This window comes from Cornus florida, unplaced genomic scaffold (assembly GCF_030987335.1).
Source record: "Cornus florida cultivar Cherokee Brave unplaced genomic scaffold, ASM3098733v1 CherokeeBrave_3.0.0_Hap2_Chr07, whole genome shotgun sequence".
In the NCBI taxonomy this organism is placed as follows: domain Eukaryota; kingdom Viridiplantae; phylum Streptophyta; class Magnoliopsida; order Cornales; family Cornaceae; genus Cornus; species Cornus florida.
Window position 1 is genome coordinate 8,838,299 of NW_026775577.1, and position 16,172 is coordinate 8,854,470.

The 16,172-nt window shown below is 40.3% G+C and overlaps 2 protein-coding genes across 2 annotated transcripts in view; both read left to right on the plus strand.

Annotated features, from left to right (window-relative positions):
• Window positions 1-8,543: 8,543 nt before the first annotated feature.
• On the plus strand, window positions 8,544-12,495 carry LOC132316042 (6-phosphogluconate dehydrogenase, decarboxylating 2-like). The gene is made up of 3 exons (XM_059814536.1): window positions 8,544-8,632; window positions 8,717-8,795; window positions 10,665-12,495. Exon 3 carries the CDS (start codon window positions 10,672-10,674, stop codon window positions 12,136-12,138), a length of 1,467 nt encoding a protein of 488 aa, XP_059670519.1. The 5' UTR covers window positions 8,544-8,632; window positions 8,717-8,795; window positions 10,665-10,671; the 3' UTR covers window positions 12,139-12,495.
• Window positions 12,496-13,191: 696 nt separating this feature from the next.
• The window catches only part of LOC132316043 (uncharacterized), an 88,268-nt gene continuing 85,287 nt past the window's right edge, over window positions 13,192-16,172 (plus strand). The window contains exon 1 of the mRNA XM_059814538.1: window positions 13,192-13,203. The gene's annotated coding sequence lies outside the window, so the exon portion shown is untranslated. The remainder of the gene's footprint in view (window positions 13,204-16,172) is intronic.

Below are 16,172 nucleotides of genomic sequence, written 5' to 3' on the forward strand. Positions count from 1 at the left end.
TGCCACTGACCGCTCCCCAATCGTCAGCCGTGGCTCCCTCTGTAGCCACTGCTGACGCTGAACCCCAGCCGAACGACTCAGTTATTCACCTGGATTCCCCACCTCATGAAGGTGAGGCGGCTGATAGGGCCGAGGAGGCGAGTCGGCAAGACCAAGATGCTGTTGGTACTGAGGCGTCTAGCTAGGGCTCCTTCGAATTCTTCTAGTTCATATCTTCTTGTAATGATGGACATCTCTCTTTTGTAAACTAAATGTTCAATATTAATGAAATGGCCGAACTCTTTTTCTCTATGTGTTGTGCTCTGTTCAACTTATCTTCAGTATATACATATCTTTTCTCTCTTTTTCTTTTTATATTAGCTTCGCTGTGTGTTTGTACGGCAAGTGCCTGGCGCTCGGCTAGAATGCCACTTGCCACTTGGCTTTAAATTTTTAGCAAGTGTCTGGCGTTCGGCTTATAGTGCCAGCTGCCACTTATCTTGCTTAAGTGCCTGGCGCTCGGCTAGAATGCCACTTGCCACTTGGCTTTAAATTTTTAGCAAGTGTCTGGCGTTCGGCTTATAGTGCCAGCTGCCACTTATCTTGCTTAAGTGCCTGGCGCTCGGCTAGAATGCCACTTGCCACTTGGCTTTAAATTTTCAGCAAGTGTCTGGCGTTCGGCTTATTGTGCCAGCTGCCACTTGTCTTGCTCAAGTGCCTGGCGCTCGGCTAGAATGCCATTTGCCACTTGGCTTTGAATTTTTATAGTAGACCATTGGAAAAGAAAATTCTTTTTTTTTGTAAATTCCAGTAACTTGCTCATTCATACGTATTTGATTGACAACAAATAACATCCAATTAAAGCCAGAACTTAGCCTCTATTGGTAGTACCTCTTCAGAGACGTGGCGTTCCAGGGCTTGCTGACCAACTTTCCCGCCATGGTTTCCAACGTATATGCCCCTTTGCCAATGACTTCTGCAATTCTGTATGGGCCTTCCCAGGGTGGCATCATTTTTTTGACCATCCCCACCTTTCTTTTCAGAACCAGATCGCCCGGGGCAAAATCCCTGTGTTTTACTCTCTTATTGTGACTATTCGCCAGCACTTGCTGATACGATGCTAGCCTTATAGCCGCTGCGTCCCTCCTTTCGTCTATCATATCGAGGTTCAGTCTTAACATCTTGTCGTTCTGATCTCGACTCCATGCTAAGCTTCTGATAGTGGGGACTAAATGCTCAACCGGTATAACTGCTTCGGTACCATACGCCATTGCGAACGGGCTCTCCCCAGTCGGCCGCCTTGGGGTGGTTCTGTAAGCCCATAGAACGTTCGGGAGTTCATCCAACCACTTCCCCTTATGATCTTCCAGCTTCTTCTTAATGCAGGCGAAAATGGTTCTGTTTGTGATTTCTGCTTGTCCGTTAGCCTGAGGATGACTTACTGCAGCCAGCTTCTGGTTGATTCCATACTCCTCCAGCAGCTTTCTTACTTGCCTGCTGTCGAGGTTTGTGCCATTGTCCATGACTATTGTTCTGGGAACACCGAAGCGGCAGATAATGTTGTTCCAGATAAATCGTCTCACCTGAGTCTGAGTCACGCTAGGATACGGTTCTGCCTCCACCCATTTAGTGAAATAATCCGTGGCCAGTAACACATACTTGTTCTGAGCTCTTGCAGTTGGCAGAGGACCGACCACATCCATCCCCCATTGCGCGAAAGGCCACGGCGAGGCCATTACGTGCAATTCCTCAGGTGGTTGGTGGATCATTGGTCCATATCGTTGGCACTTATCGCACCTTCGAGAGAACTCCTCCGCATCTCTTGACATGTTTGGCCAGAAATACCCTTGTGTCATTGCTTTATGCGCTAACGATCTTCCCCCAGAATGATTGCCACACACTCCCTCATGAATAGCTCGCAGTACCTGCTGCGACTCCGCGGGGGTGACACATTTCAAGTACGGGCCAGAATAGGACCTTCTGTACAGCTGGTTCCGCACGATGGCGTACTTGGCAGCATTCTTTTTGAGTTTCCTAGCTTCATCCCTTTGCATAGGCAAAACGCCATCTCGAATATAGGTAATGATTGGGTCAATCCAACTCGGTTCATACGGTATGACGTTGACTTGCCAAGGGTCCGAGTCCATCGGTTCTTCGAAAATGGACGGCTGGGTCACTATTCCCACTGGAATCACCCTCGCCAATGTTTCACCGCAACTCGAAGCACTGCATGCTAAACGGTCTGCATCTGCATTCTGTTCCCTCGGCAACTGTATGAATTCAATCTTTGCAAAGTCCTTGGCTCTACGCAGAACGGTAGAACGATATGCCCCCATCATGTCATCCTTGGCTGCGTACTCACCATTTACCTGCCGAATAATCAGCTGCGAGTCACTATACACTGTCAAACTTTTGATCTGTAGCTCTCTGGCCAACTTTAATCCATTTAGCAACGCCTCGTATTCCGCTTCATTATTGGTGGCTCGGAACTCAAGTCTGAGTGCTTGGCTCAAGGAAGTACCCTCTGGGGTTTGCAGTTTGATCCCAATCCCAGCCCCCATTTGGTTAGAGGAGCCATCCACAAAAAGTTTCCAAGAGCCGCTTCTAAGGTCCTCTTCCGTATCTTCGGCATCACATTCTAGTAGGAAATCGGCCACCGCTTGCCCTTTAATAGCTGTTCTCGGCTCGTACGTTATGTTAAATGAACTCAACTCTATGGCCCATTTTGTCATTCTGCCCGAGAGCTCTGGCTTGTGCATGAGCGTTCTGATTGGGAAAGTTGTTAAAACAGCTATGGGGTGGGATTCAAAATAATGCCTTAACTTTCTTTTTGCATGTACAAGTGCAAGTACCACCCGTTCGGCCTTTGAGTATCTTTTTTCTGCCTCCATCAGTGTTTTGCTTACATAAAATACCGGGTATTGCACCCCTTCCTTGCAACGAATCAGAACGGCACTCGTCGCGACACCAGATACTCCAAGATATAGAAATAACTTTTCTTCCGGTTCTGGGGCTGACAGGACTGGAGGATTCTGCATATATTGCTTTAAATGAGTCAATGCCTGTCGTTGCTCATCCCCCCAGACCTGCCTTCCATGGCTCCGAATCGTGTCAAAGAATGGTTTGCAGTGGTCTGACAACTTTGAAACAAATCGACTTAACGCAGCTATTCGTCCTGTTAGGGCTTGCACCTCTCTGATCGTCTTTGGCTCGGCATTCTTAATCAAAGCCTCTGCTTGAGCGGGGCTAACTTCGATGCCCCTGCGGTTGACCACGTGTCCCAGAAACTGCCCGGAACTCACACCGAACGAGCACTTGGTCGGATTGAGCCTCATTCCATATCGCCTTAGTACATCGAATACATCTTGCAGATGCTTCAGATGATCATTCTTTTTCCTACTCTTTACCACCATATCATCAATATAGGCTTCGACAATCTTACCCATTTGATTCTTAAAAACTTTGCTAACAAGTCGTTGATAAGTTGCTCCCGCATTCTTTAGCCCGAAAGGCATAACTTTGTAGCAGTATGTACCTCGCTCGGTGACAAAAGAAGTTTTTTCTTCATCTGCGGGGTCCATAGGAATCTGATTATAACCTGAATATGCGTCCAGAAAGGTCAAACGCTCATACCCAGTGGTGGCATCCACCATTTGATCAATCTTAGGAAGCGGGAAGCTGTCCTTCGGGCAGGCTTTGTTCAAATTGGTGAAATCAATGCATACTCGCCATTTCCCATTTTTCTTCTGCACTACAACGACGTTGGACAACCATTCAGGGTAGTGCACCTCTCTGATAAATCCCGCATCAAGCAGCCTATCGACTTCTTCCGCTATGATCTGATTACGTTCTGGAGCAAATCTTCGCTGCTTCTGTTTCACTGGTTTGAAACTGGGATTGACATTCAGGGAATGACAGGATACGGAAGGACTAATTCCAGGCATGTCTAGGTGACTCCATGCGAATACGTCGACATTGTAGGACAAAAAATCCACTAGCTCTTGCCGCTCTTCTCTGGTCAGTCTTATACCTACTCTGGCAGTTCGTTCTGGCCTGGACTGATCGATCTGCACATCCAGAAGGGGCTCCTCGGTCAAGTCGACTGACTCCTCCACCCTATTCTGTTCAGGCGGAGGTTTCTGTAATTGCTATCTGGGGCTTGTCGAACGGACGGGCGCCTTTCCTTTCCCAGCATGCTTTAGTGTGACGGAATAACACTCTTTGGCTGCGACCTGATCCCCCCGAATGTCTATTACTCTATCCCCATCGGGCCCGAGGCACCTCATGACCTGATGCAGAGTTGAGGGTACACCCCGGACTCTGTGAATCCATCCTCTTCCCATCAGGAGATTATACGAGGGGTGAATTTCCACAACCACAAAAGTTTCCATAAGCGCTCGTTCTGCAGCTTGAACTTCTACTTCCACCATCCCGACGGGTTCCACCCTCTTCCCATCGAACCCTAATAAGGGATTTCCGGTGGGCTTGAGCCTCTCTGGTTTAATGTCGAGCCTGTCAAATGTGTCCCTCGGCATAACATTCGCACTGCTCCCAGGATCGATCAGAACTCTGCGCACCAAGCAATCTGCCACTGTCAAACTGACTACCAACGGGTCGTCATGAGGCAGTTGAACACGCTGCAGGTCTGTCCAGTCGAACTTTATCTGCATTGACGGGCTCTGCTGGTGTAGAGTGGACACATTGCCGACCCTTTTCTTCATCTGCGCCTGCCGCAGGCGCACCCGTAGCAGCTCATCTGACTCTTCACTAGGCTCGGGTCGACCATGGATAACATTGATTATACGAACTGGTTGCGAATTGTGGGAGCTTTGTTTATGACTCCTTTTTATTTGTTCCACTGGTCGATTCTGCTCCATCGCCGAGCCTTGAACATAACTCGCAAACTCCCCTTTAGCTATCAACATCTCCACTTGCCTCCTCAGGTTCCTGCATTCGTTAGTCTGATGTCCGAAATCAGAATGAAAAGCACAATGTTTAGTTTGATCCCTCTGCTCGAGGGGTTGTCTAATTGGCAGTGGTGGATGAAACTTGTCCTTGTTCTTCTGATACAGCCTTGCCAGAGTGACCTTCAGCGGAGTAATCAACTCTTCCTCCCTGGACCTTTTTTCGGCCTTCCAAGTGGTCTGACGTTGTGGCTGAGCCTGCTTCTGCCTGATCTTTGCCTTGGACTTCTCCTCGGTCGACACAAGCGACGTTGTCCGAGCATTAGCTGCCTCCTCTTCTTCGAGGCGCACAAAGCCATCGGCTCTCTCATTGAGTTCATCCATGGTAGCCGGCGTGTTCACTACCAGACTGGTGTGAAAGGGAGTTCCGCGTGTCATGGCTAACTTGAAGGCTTGAACTGCCGTAGAAGGGTGGCATTCGATCACCATACTCTTAGTGAGATTAAACCTGGTAAGAAAGGCCTGGAGACGTTCATCCTTGTGCTGCCGCATCGTGAAGAGGCTCGAGATGTCCTTCGGCGGGCGTTTGTTCCCATAGTACTGACTTATGAACCGATCGCACAGGTCTCTGAAACTGCCAATGGAGCTCCTAGGCAAGTTTTTGAACCAGCTGAGCGCCGGTCCGGCCAGGCTTGTAGGGAAACATTTGCACATTAAAGAGTCGTTTTCCGTATTCAGGGCCATTTTCAACTGGATATGATACACATGATCGATCGGATCGGTCGTTCCGTCAAACAGAATAAAGACTGGCATAGCAAACTTCCTTGGATGCGGCGCATTCAAGATCTCGTCGGTGAATGGTGAATCCACCGTCCGAGCCGCGGATCGGAGAGCTTCATTCTCTCTCTGGAGTCCAGCGGTAGCTCTGTGAGTTACGGTTCTGCCCTCCGAACCGTGATGAGTGACAGTAACCATGGAGGGCCGGTAAGACGGATCGAACGACCATTCCTCTATGAACTCTCTTTGCCAAGGCGACGCTACTCGACGGCGATCAACCTCCATCACTTCCTCTCGGTCAAACCTTTCCCGCTGCGGATCAACGCGAGTCGATCCTTCGTGATCTTCAACTCGACGAACATTTGGCGGCAAATTGTCCATCATCCTTTCGTCACGGTGGTGAGCTGACTGATTGTTCTCGTCCTGATCGCCTTGATGCGCGATATTAGATGGAACACCTCCTTCTCCGACCGGAAGTGGATGCGAAACCGCAGGTATTTGCCGATGCTGCAGTCCAGCTTTCAATTCTGCATTTTCTTTTCTGAGAGCTTCAATCAAGTTCATCAACTCTTCAAGCTTTGTTTGCTGGACAGCCTCCATCGGATTGGAGCTTTCACCTATCATTATTCCCGAACGGAGTAAAGGCATTAATCTCAAGTTCGCGAGTAGATCTGAGCTTCGTGAGTAGGAATTTTTAGATCTGGCTTCTAATTCTCCGAATTATGCTCACTGTTTACAAGATCTGAATTGTCTAAACTCTAAATCCGTCAGATCCTGCCACAATCGAGCAACTCGTGGTTGCGTAGATCTGAAGTCACTCCTGCCAAAGCTTCAAGAATCGTAATTCCTCCAGAGTAGGTCACAATCGCTCAGATCTGGATTCAAATCCGCAAGATCGAGTCTCGATCAACCGAATTGGTTTGAATCCATTCGATACTCCTCATTGATCAACCAAACTTTCATGCGTTTCCCACAGACGGCGCCAATTGAAGATGCAAGAAACTCCTTCTATTCTTTCTCTCTCTAGAATTCTTACACCTCAACCCGAAAAGATCCCTCTCCTCTTCATTCCAACTCCTATTTATAGACACTTACAAGATATTTACAAGATATTTACAAGATATTTACTAATTGCTGGACCTGGGCCTATTCCTCTGTAAGCCCTGGTCACCCTTGACCTGGGCCTATTCCTCTGTAAGCCCTGGTCACCCTTGATGGGCTTACTCCCGCTCGGCCCATATGGCAGTGTCTTTCTATGGGCTGACCCAGCTGCTCGGACTGAAGGTTGTGTTTTGCGAGTCAGACCTGGCCCATGTCATCCGGGGCCTCCTCACCATCCAATGATAAAAGTACTGAGTTATAAAGGAGAAAGCATAATACTTAATACACAATGTGTGATTTTTTTATATATATAAATTTGGTCCATTTTTAATTTATTGTCAGGAACATATATATATATATACACAGTATATTCGTAATCACCAACAAACAACTATTTCAAAATATGTGTAAAAAAATTTATAGATACTAATATTAATCCATCCATCCATCAAACAATGAGAAGTTCGAAATTGTCCCTTGGACTGCGCGCATTAAGTTTAAGTTTTGACTATTTTTTAGTGCAAATTTTTTTAAAAGAAATGTGTGAATATTAACTAAAATAAAATATTGAGAACCCATATTTTATGATAAAAAATTTGCTAGAAATATTCATTTGATTATTTCTCGTAATGAGATGTAAGAGTGTTCTTAGATTTTTCTCTTCAGCTTTAGAACTTCTTTAGCCTCCTTCACTGCAATTTTTTTTATTGGTAATAAAATTTTCATTTACTTATGAAAAAAAATAAGAATTTTCAAATGAAAATAATTATCGCCACTCTGATAAAAATAGAATAACTATTCTAAATACATATATTAATTATTAAAATATTTTATATATAATTTGACAATTGTATTTCAACCACCTATTACCAAAGAAAAATATTAACATTGCATAAAGAGAAAGAGAAAGAGAAAGAGAAAGAGAAATGAATATAATATTTCATATTATAAAGTGGGAAAAGACAAACGAGTCCTTGTGAGCAGCACACCATTGGAAAATGAACAATTCAATTTTATATAGCAGAACTTTAAGATAAATCATCTGATTGTCCAAATGATACAACTTTTAGCATTCACAAGTGCGATTGTTGTTACAAAATAGAGTTTAGATATTATGCAATATAACACGTCTCTTGTATTGCAATAAATAGTCATAATCACTTACATGATCGTGTTATACGTGATCGTGATCGTCCAGTACTAATACTAAATTCGACCTCTACGACTCACTTTTAATACTAACTTTGTAATTAAACATGTGTCGTTTTGCGTCAGTGGACCACAAAAGTGGTGAGGAGTATCCATTTGTCAAATTTTTTTTTTTTTTTTAAATTGATCCATCAAAGATTGTGTTGTTGTTTTGTTTTTTAAAATTGACCCATCAACAATTTTACAATATATACACACACACACATATAAAATTCAAATACAGCCAGGAAATATCATTCTACATCAAATTTTTCTTTCATGCAATTTTTTGTTAATTAAATTTTCAAAAATAAATAATAATAAACTTTTCCGTAATTTAGAGTTCTGAAAATTGAATTCGGTTGACACCATTCGCTAAGTAAATTTTTTTTATGGCGAGATTGCATGTTTACAGTGATAAATTAATCTAAAAGGTCCAACACTACAAAATATATATATATATACACACAATAATATACACACGCTATAATATATATACACACACACTACAAATTCTACTATATATATATATATATATATAAATTAAGGAATATATATATATATATATATATATGAAAGGGCAAAAAAAATAAATTAATAAATGATAATAAATTAATAAGTACGCAGTCCACCAACCATCTCATCCCAACTAACACGGTTGCCAATTCTGACCCGCTTGAGAGGTAAGACTATAGATTCTACTCGTGATTTCTTCATTGGATTGTTAGTATTATTAACCAATCTAACTTTTTCTCTGAAAATCGCAGATCTTTATTTTCCTGGGTTCTTACCGTCTCTGAAGCCAATTCAATCAGCTTGTTGACTGATTATAGGATATACAAGCAGGTTTGATTTCTTCTCTTTATGGGGTAATTTATAGAACTGTTCGATTTTTTTTTTTTTTTGTTTGGTTGCGCAGAAATTTGATGGCTATAAAAAGAAAATCTTGAACTTTTTAGGATCATTGAACTATGTAATGTGCCACATTAATTCCCACATATGAGAATGTTCAAAAGTTCTTATTCTTTGTTGACTTGAATACTTATTTCTTGTATGTTGTTGATTTATAGATGTTCATATATTTTTTTTATTTTTTATTTCCTGTGATGTTGACCTATTTTTATGTTCATTACGAAATCTGGGGCTTTGAAAGCTATAGATTTGATTCATTCACATATTTTGCTTTGACTCTGTTTGATTTCTGAAGAATTGAATAAAAGAAAATGATTAGAAATTTGAAGTCTTACTGATACTGAAAATGAGAAAAAAAATGAACTCTTTACATGTAGATCTGTAAGACTTAGTTGACTTGGTTATTACATTATATTGAGGGAAAAAAAAAAAAAAAAAAAAAAACACCTGGAGTTGATCTTTATGTTTTATTGGGCATCAAAACAACAAAAATCTTTCATTTTTCGATTTTACTATATAGCTGATCAATTGTTTTTTTCAGTTAAATTTCTGTAATTCGATTGCTTTTGATTTTGATGTCTCTTTGTTTTTGAATTGATGGCTCTTGGAGCTGTGAGTCCTATTTGATTTACATAATTAGAGGATCTGATGTACCTAAATTCCAAGATTCTATTATTGGTCTCTATAACTCTATGGCTTTCAGTTTTTGTATATCTTGTTATTTGATATTATTGGTTCTGAATCCGGGGGTGTCTCTCTTTGATTTACATCATTAGAAGATCTGATTTACTCTATGCATCATGAACCGCTCAAATATTTTACTATTTGTTACTCCAATGTCTGGTATCATATGCTTAGGAGGATTATAATATATATATTTTTAATTATTTTGGCGAGAAGTAGGTGGCCTAGAAATTATTGGAAAATCTTGTATTGGGAAGGAAGTTTCTTAGAATATTAGATTATTTTGGCTATAGGATATACTGATGATTTAGTTTTACACTATTTATAATGTCAGATTTAGTATTCTATTTAGGATTGGATTTTTAATAGTTAAGGAGATTATGGGCAGGTACTTTCATTTTTTATATTATTTTATTTTTCCTGAATATTTTTCAAATTATTCGACTGAAGAAGATAGTTATTTCTGTGAAAATTTTCTGCAATATCTCTATGTGATTTGTCATTTAAGTTGGTCCGTAGCTGCTTCATGATCCCCTTGATTTGTTTTTACGGACTAACAATATCTTCTATGCAAAGAGAGATCTGATTTTTTCTTCTAACTGAAGACTTTTAATATCAGAATTATGAAAAATGGAAATGGAAATTCCTCATTGATAGCTGGTAGAAGTTTTATCGTTCTTCTCTTTTGGGAATCACATGATAACGGGAAGTTATTTGTTCACCTTGGATGATAGACAGAGGACACTCAGGGAAGGGATATTCGAACAGACATAGGATGTTTGGGGTGGTACCAGAGGCTTTCTAAATTACCATTTCAATGCACCACGCTCATTTTTCCTTCTTCTATTTAAGCTCTTTTTTTTCCCCTTCCTCTTTCCTTTAAACTTGCTCTGTTAGTGTTATGATTACGGGGTTACTTCTAATTTAATAATAAAAGATCATCCCAACCACTAGTTGTGCAATTACTCTAAAATTTTCTTTAGATACACGAGTGGTGACATTTGTTAGTTTTCTGTTGAAAAACTTGAGACCTTCTTCACTAAGGGTCTCATTAGTCATACCTCTGTTAATTTTATTCCGATTTTGGAAATTTCTCACTTTTAATACTACTTTGAACAGCAAAAGAATGGCTTCCTCCCCGGACCTAACAAGAATAGGCCTTGCTGGTCTTGCTGTCATGGGCCAAAATCTGGCCCTTAACATTGCTGAGAAAGGCTTTCCCATTTCCGTTTATAATCGAACGACCTCCAAAGTTGATGAGACTGTTGAACGAGCTAAGAAGGAAGGAAATCTTCCTTTGATTGGCTTCCATGATCCTGAATCATTTGTTCGTTCCATCCAAAAACCTCGGGTGATTATTATGCTTGTCAAGGCTGGGGCACCTGTTGACCAGACCATCAAGACCCTCTCTGTTTACATGGAGAAAGGTGATTGTATCATTGATGGTGGTAATGAGTGGTACGAAAACACTGAGAGGAGGGAGAAAGCCATGGCTGAATTGGGTCTTCTCTACCTTGGGATGGGAGTTTCTGGTGGTGAAGAGGGTGCCCGACGTGGACCCTCTATGATGCCTGGAGGCTCCTTTGAGGCGTACAAATACATTGAAGACATTCTTCTCAAGGTGGCAGCTCAAGTTCCTGATAGCGGTCCTTGTGTGACTTACATTGGCAAAGGAGGGTCTGGCAATTTTGTTAAGATGGTGCATAATGGGATCGAGTACGGTGACATGCAGCTGATTGCAGAGGCTTATGATGTGCTGAAATCTGTGGGAAAGCTGTCGAATGAGGAACTAAAAAATGTATTCTCAGAATGGAACAAAGGGGAGCTTATGAGCTTCTTGATCGAAATCACTGAAGATATTTTTGGAGTTAAGGATGACAAAGGCGATGGAGATTTGGTTGACAAGGTTTTGGACAAAACCGGCATGAAAGGTACTGGAAAATGGACCGTTCAGCAAGCTGCTGATTTATCGGTTGCGGCTCCCACAATTGCATCTTCTTTGGATTCAAGGTTCCTTAGTGGGTTGAAGGAGGAAAGGGTAGAAGCTGCCAAAATTTTTAAATCAGGTGGTTTTGGTGACATCTTAACTGACCAGGTTGTGGACAAGGCGAAGTTGATCGATGATGTGCGGAAAGCTCTTTATGCATCCAAAATTTGTAGTTATGCACAGGGGATGAATCTGATTCGTGCAAAGAGCATCGAGCAGGGATGGAATCTGAAGTTGGGGGAATTGGCTAGGATTTGGAAGGGGGGTTGCATCATCCGAGCCATCTTCTTGGACCGAATCAAGAAGGCCTACGATAGAAACCCAGACCTTGCAAATCTTCTGGTGGACCCAGAGTTTTCAAAGGAAATCATTGAGCGTCAGTTCGCCTGGCGAAGAGTTGTGTGTCTTGCTATCAACTCGGGCATTAGCACCCCGGGTATGTCCTCTAGTCTTGCATATTTTGACACTTATAGAAGAAATAGATTGCCTGCAAATTTGGTCCAAGCTCAAAGAGATTACTTTGGTGCTCATACATATGAAAGGACTGACGTGGAAGGATCCTTCCATACCGAATGGTTCAAAATTGCCAAACTGTCAAAGAATTAAATCTTCTCTTGGTGGTATTCTCTCAATCAAACAATCTCTTAAATTAATAAATTCTACTTAGAATTTGGTGCCGGGAAGAGCTTACACCAACGGCATTTGGTGAAACCATATTCGTAGAAGATCTTTTCCTATCTTGCTCAAGTATTCAGAGTTTATTTTGGTTTTGTTTGTTGTGATTCTACTTGGCAACAATGCTCTGCTTTTGATAGATGTTTAAACTTATATTAAATATTTTGATGTCCCTTTCTAGTTTATGAAAGCATCTGTTGGTCTCTGTGGGGGCCTATTGTTGCATTATGTAATGTTGAACAAGGAAATATCACAAGGATTTCTCATTCTCTCGTTGGTTTTCTTTAATGCCTTTTATTTCAATTGCTATAATTTTGTTTCAACATCCTGATATTGTTTACGTCTTTCTTCTTCACTTATCTTTCATGCTTAGGTGTTCATGTATCTCACATTTTAATGCGTTGGTGCATGTTCTGAATCACATATTTATTTGCAAGTTCCACCAGTAAAATTGGGGTGGAATTCCGGCACAGAAAATGTATATTTATTTCACACAATTACGAAATTGTAAACTTTGCTCATGTTCTGTTTGGGTTGGCAAACATAAGACTGGCCTGGTCATGTTTTCTTTATTTTCGAATCTGAAATTTCCATCCTTAGCACTACCCCAAATCCTTCAATGTGATCTGATGTGGTAACCTCTAAACTTTTATATATGTGTATATGTCTATATTACGCTCTTGGAATAACTGGCATCTCTACTTTGACGGCTTAATGGTGTCCTATACGAACATGTATCAGACGCAAACTGATACATGTCAGGCAAGCGCCAAAGGTGGGCGACAGGTAAAGATACAAGCTAAGAACACATGGGGTTGTTGCATAATTTAAAAAATAAAAAATAAAAAAAATTTAAAAGACGGAAGCATAAAGCATGAATAAGCTAAATTAATAGAGGGAGAAGCTAAATTAATTAGAGATCAAATTCCTCTCCCAGATCGTACGAGAGAGATGTAAGCTTGTCAGTTATTTGATCCTTTTTTGATGCAGGCATAAGTTCCTGCATATTTGGACAACTACCATATATAAAACATCTTTATATTCATTGTGCCTTGCATATAGTATGTGATTATAAATTTCAATTGCAATTGCAATTGCAATTGCAATTGCCATTCATGTCATGATTTTAATAGCATGTTTTGTGTGCCAATTACTCAAAACAAAAGAAAGAAGATAAATAAATAAAGGTTAATCTGAGCTCGTTTTCTGCTGTTCCTATACTGTAGACTTGTTGATCCTAAGCTTCTGTTGCCGCAGTCTTCACAATTGTTAAGCTGATATGCCTTGGAATATACTTGTGAATCTTGTGATAAATCTCCACCAGAGAATTTTTTAAAGAGCTACAGAGAACTATGAGCACAAAGTGTGTCCAATTTATTCACAGTGCTAACACTTTTTTCCAAATTATTCATCTAGGTCATCATTGCCCCGCTTTTCATCTCCGAGCTTCCGAGTCCGCTAAAATCACTTTAACTTTTATCTAATAAATCCACTAAAATAATAAATGTTAGGTCTGTCTCAAGTCCTTCCTTTGCAGGACCATGCTGTCGCGGACAGAACAGGTAAATGCTCCTTATAGCCTGAGTAGCAAAAATTTCGTTGCTTTGAATATTACATTACAGTTGTAGTTATTATTGTACTGTTGAAAACCTGTTGGTAGCTCGACTGGTTTTGGTTAAAATAGCTATTGAATTCTTCCAGAACTGAAAATTAGCTCTAATAGAATTTGTTTTTATTGAGGGTATGGTTTATGTTCATAACTGTGTGCACACTTTTTTACTGATATTATTTCTGATGGGAAGACTGATATGACCAGGAATATCCCATGGATATGTTCTTTCGAAACGAAATTCGTGCAAAAGTAATGTAAAATTATACACAAATGTCTCCCATTATACACAGTGCCAAGATCTTTTTGGAAAATTATTCTCCTTTGCCATCATTAATCTCTTGGTAAATCATTAGATGTACCTGTCGTCGCATCGAGGCGGGGGGGTTTCAGGACTCGGGATAAACCTGATTAAAAGTTCCATGGTCCATCCGCTTTAGGCTTGGCTTTGCAACCATCTTTCTCTTTCTTGCTGCTCCTTTCTTCCCCCTTCTTGTTCTTGCCCTTTTACTTGGGTTTACTGGCATCAGGTTTGTCGGAGCCGCGGCCTAACATTATCTGACATGAAAAAAAATACTTTGTTTTAGAAAAATGAAATTACTGCTCATACCTGGAAAAGTGGAAAAAAGTACTATTCCTAAACCCAAGATGAGATTTGATCATACTAGCTAGTTCTTTTCTGCATTGTAAAGTTAATTATTTGGGGAATGTTTAGCAAATTTTCTTCAGAAAGGCATGCCCTTTTAATGGTGCCATAACACAGAATAGAAAGAAGAATGAGAGCTTGTGTCCTCAGAAGTTCCTTCTGTTCCTGGTACCCACCATTTTTTTTTTTTTTTTTTCCTATAAAAAATACCATGTTTTCCTATCCTATGATGAATAGTAAAAGTGATCTAGCTTGGTAAACTTTATTATATTCCTTTAGCAGTGAGAAATAAGTTCATTTTATTGAAATAAGTCTTGGCGCAATGGTAAGGTTGTTCTATTGTGACTTGGTGGTCACCGTTTCGAAACTGAAAATAGTCTCTCCATACAGAGGTAAGGCTACGAATATGTAACTCTAGACCCCACAATGATGAAAAAGTATTCTATGCCCCGGGGTATTGGGAATAATGCACATACACCCTTTTTTTTTTAAAATAAAAAATACCATGTTTTCCTATTTTGTGACGAATAGGAAAAGCGATCTAGCTTGGTAAACTTTATATTCCTTTAGCAGTGACGAATAGGAAAAGCGATCTAGCTTGGTAAACTTTATATTCCTTTAGCAGTGAGATATAAGTTCAATATATTGAAGTGAGCCTTGATGCAAAGGTAAGATTGTTCTATTGTGACTCGGTGGTTACCGTGTCAAAACTGAAAATAGCCTCTCCATGCAGAGGTAAGACTACGTACATCTAACACTTTCTAGACCCCGCAATGACGAAAAAGTATTCCATACCCTATGAGTATCGAGAATATAATACCACAGACAATGTTAATTTGTTATTTTCTAAAATCAAGAGAAATATGGTGTTTTTATTGGCTAGGGTATTACAGAACTGTCATTTCCGGAGTATAGAATATTTTTTCCCTAATGGCAAGGGCCTCCTGAGGTTTTTCCTTTAAATAACCTCGTTAAATTCAATCGGAGGAAAAATTACCATTAAAGACACATTATTGTTTTCTCCTTGTTCATTTTTGTGTTCATCCTCCTCATGTAACTATTCTGTTTAAATTGTTTTGGTATACTTTCAAACTGTTTCTGAGATACAGGATAAAGACAAAAACAGAGTACTGGCTCCTGGATTAAGAATATTTTTGGATACATAGGTAAAATATCTGTGCTTGACAGTATAGTTTCCATGTATCTCACAAGCTAGACAAAAAATAACTTTTTAACCGAGAGCAAAGAAAGAAAATAAATAAATAAATAAAAAAGTCAAACATCTAGTGCTAATTAGTGGAAACATAAGTTTTAATTAAAAAATTTCCGATTCTAAATTCAAATGTTTCCAAATATAATATACTTGTTATGAATTTATCGTACACTGAGCTATTTTTGTCCTAATGAGTTTGCGTATACTCTCAACTTTAAGATTAAAGGTTAAAGACCGCTAGATAGAAAAAAAAAGATAAAATGATTTCAAAAACCACCTCCATTCCCGCCACTATAGCATTCCTTGGTGCTTTTTGGACCATGTTGAAACGTGGAAAAGTAAAATATGTGTTGAGTTTCATTTTTCAATGTTTCCCATTATTCAGTGCTAGGACCCTTTTACAAAATCCTTCTTAAAGTTCATCATTAATCTGTGGGAACATGAAGTGTTCCCCATGGATAATTTTGATCACATTTATCAGGTGATCACCTAGGTAG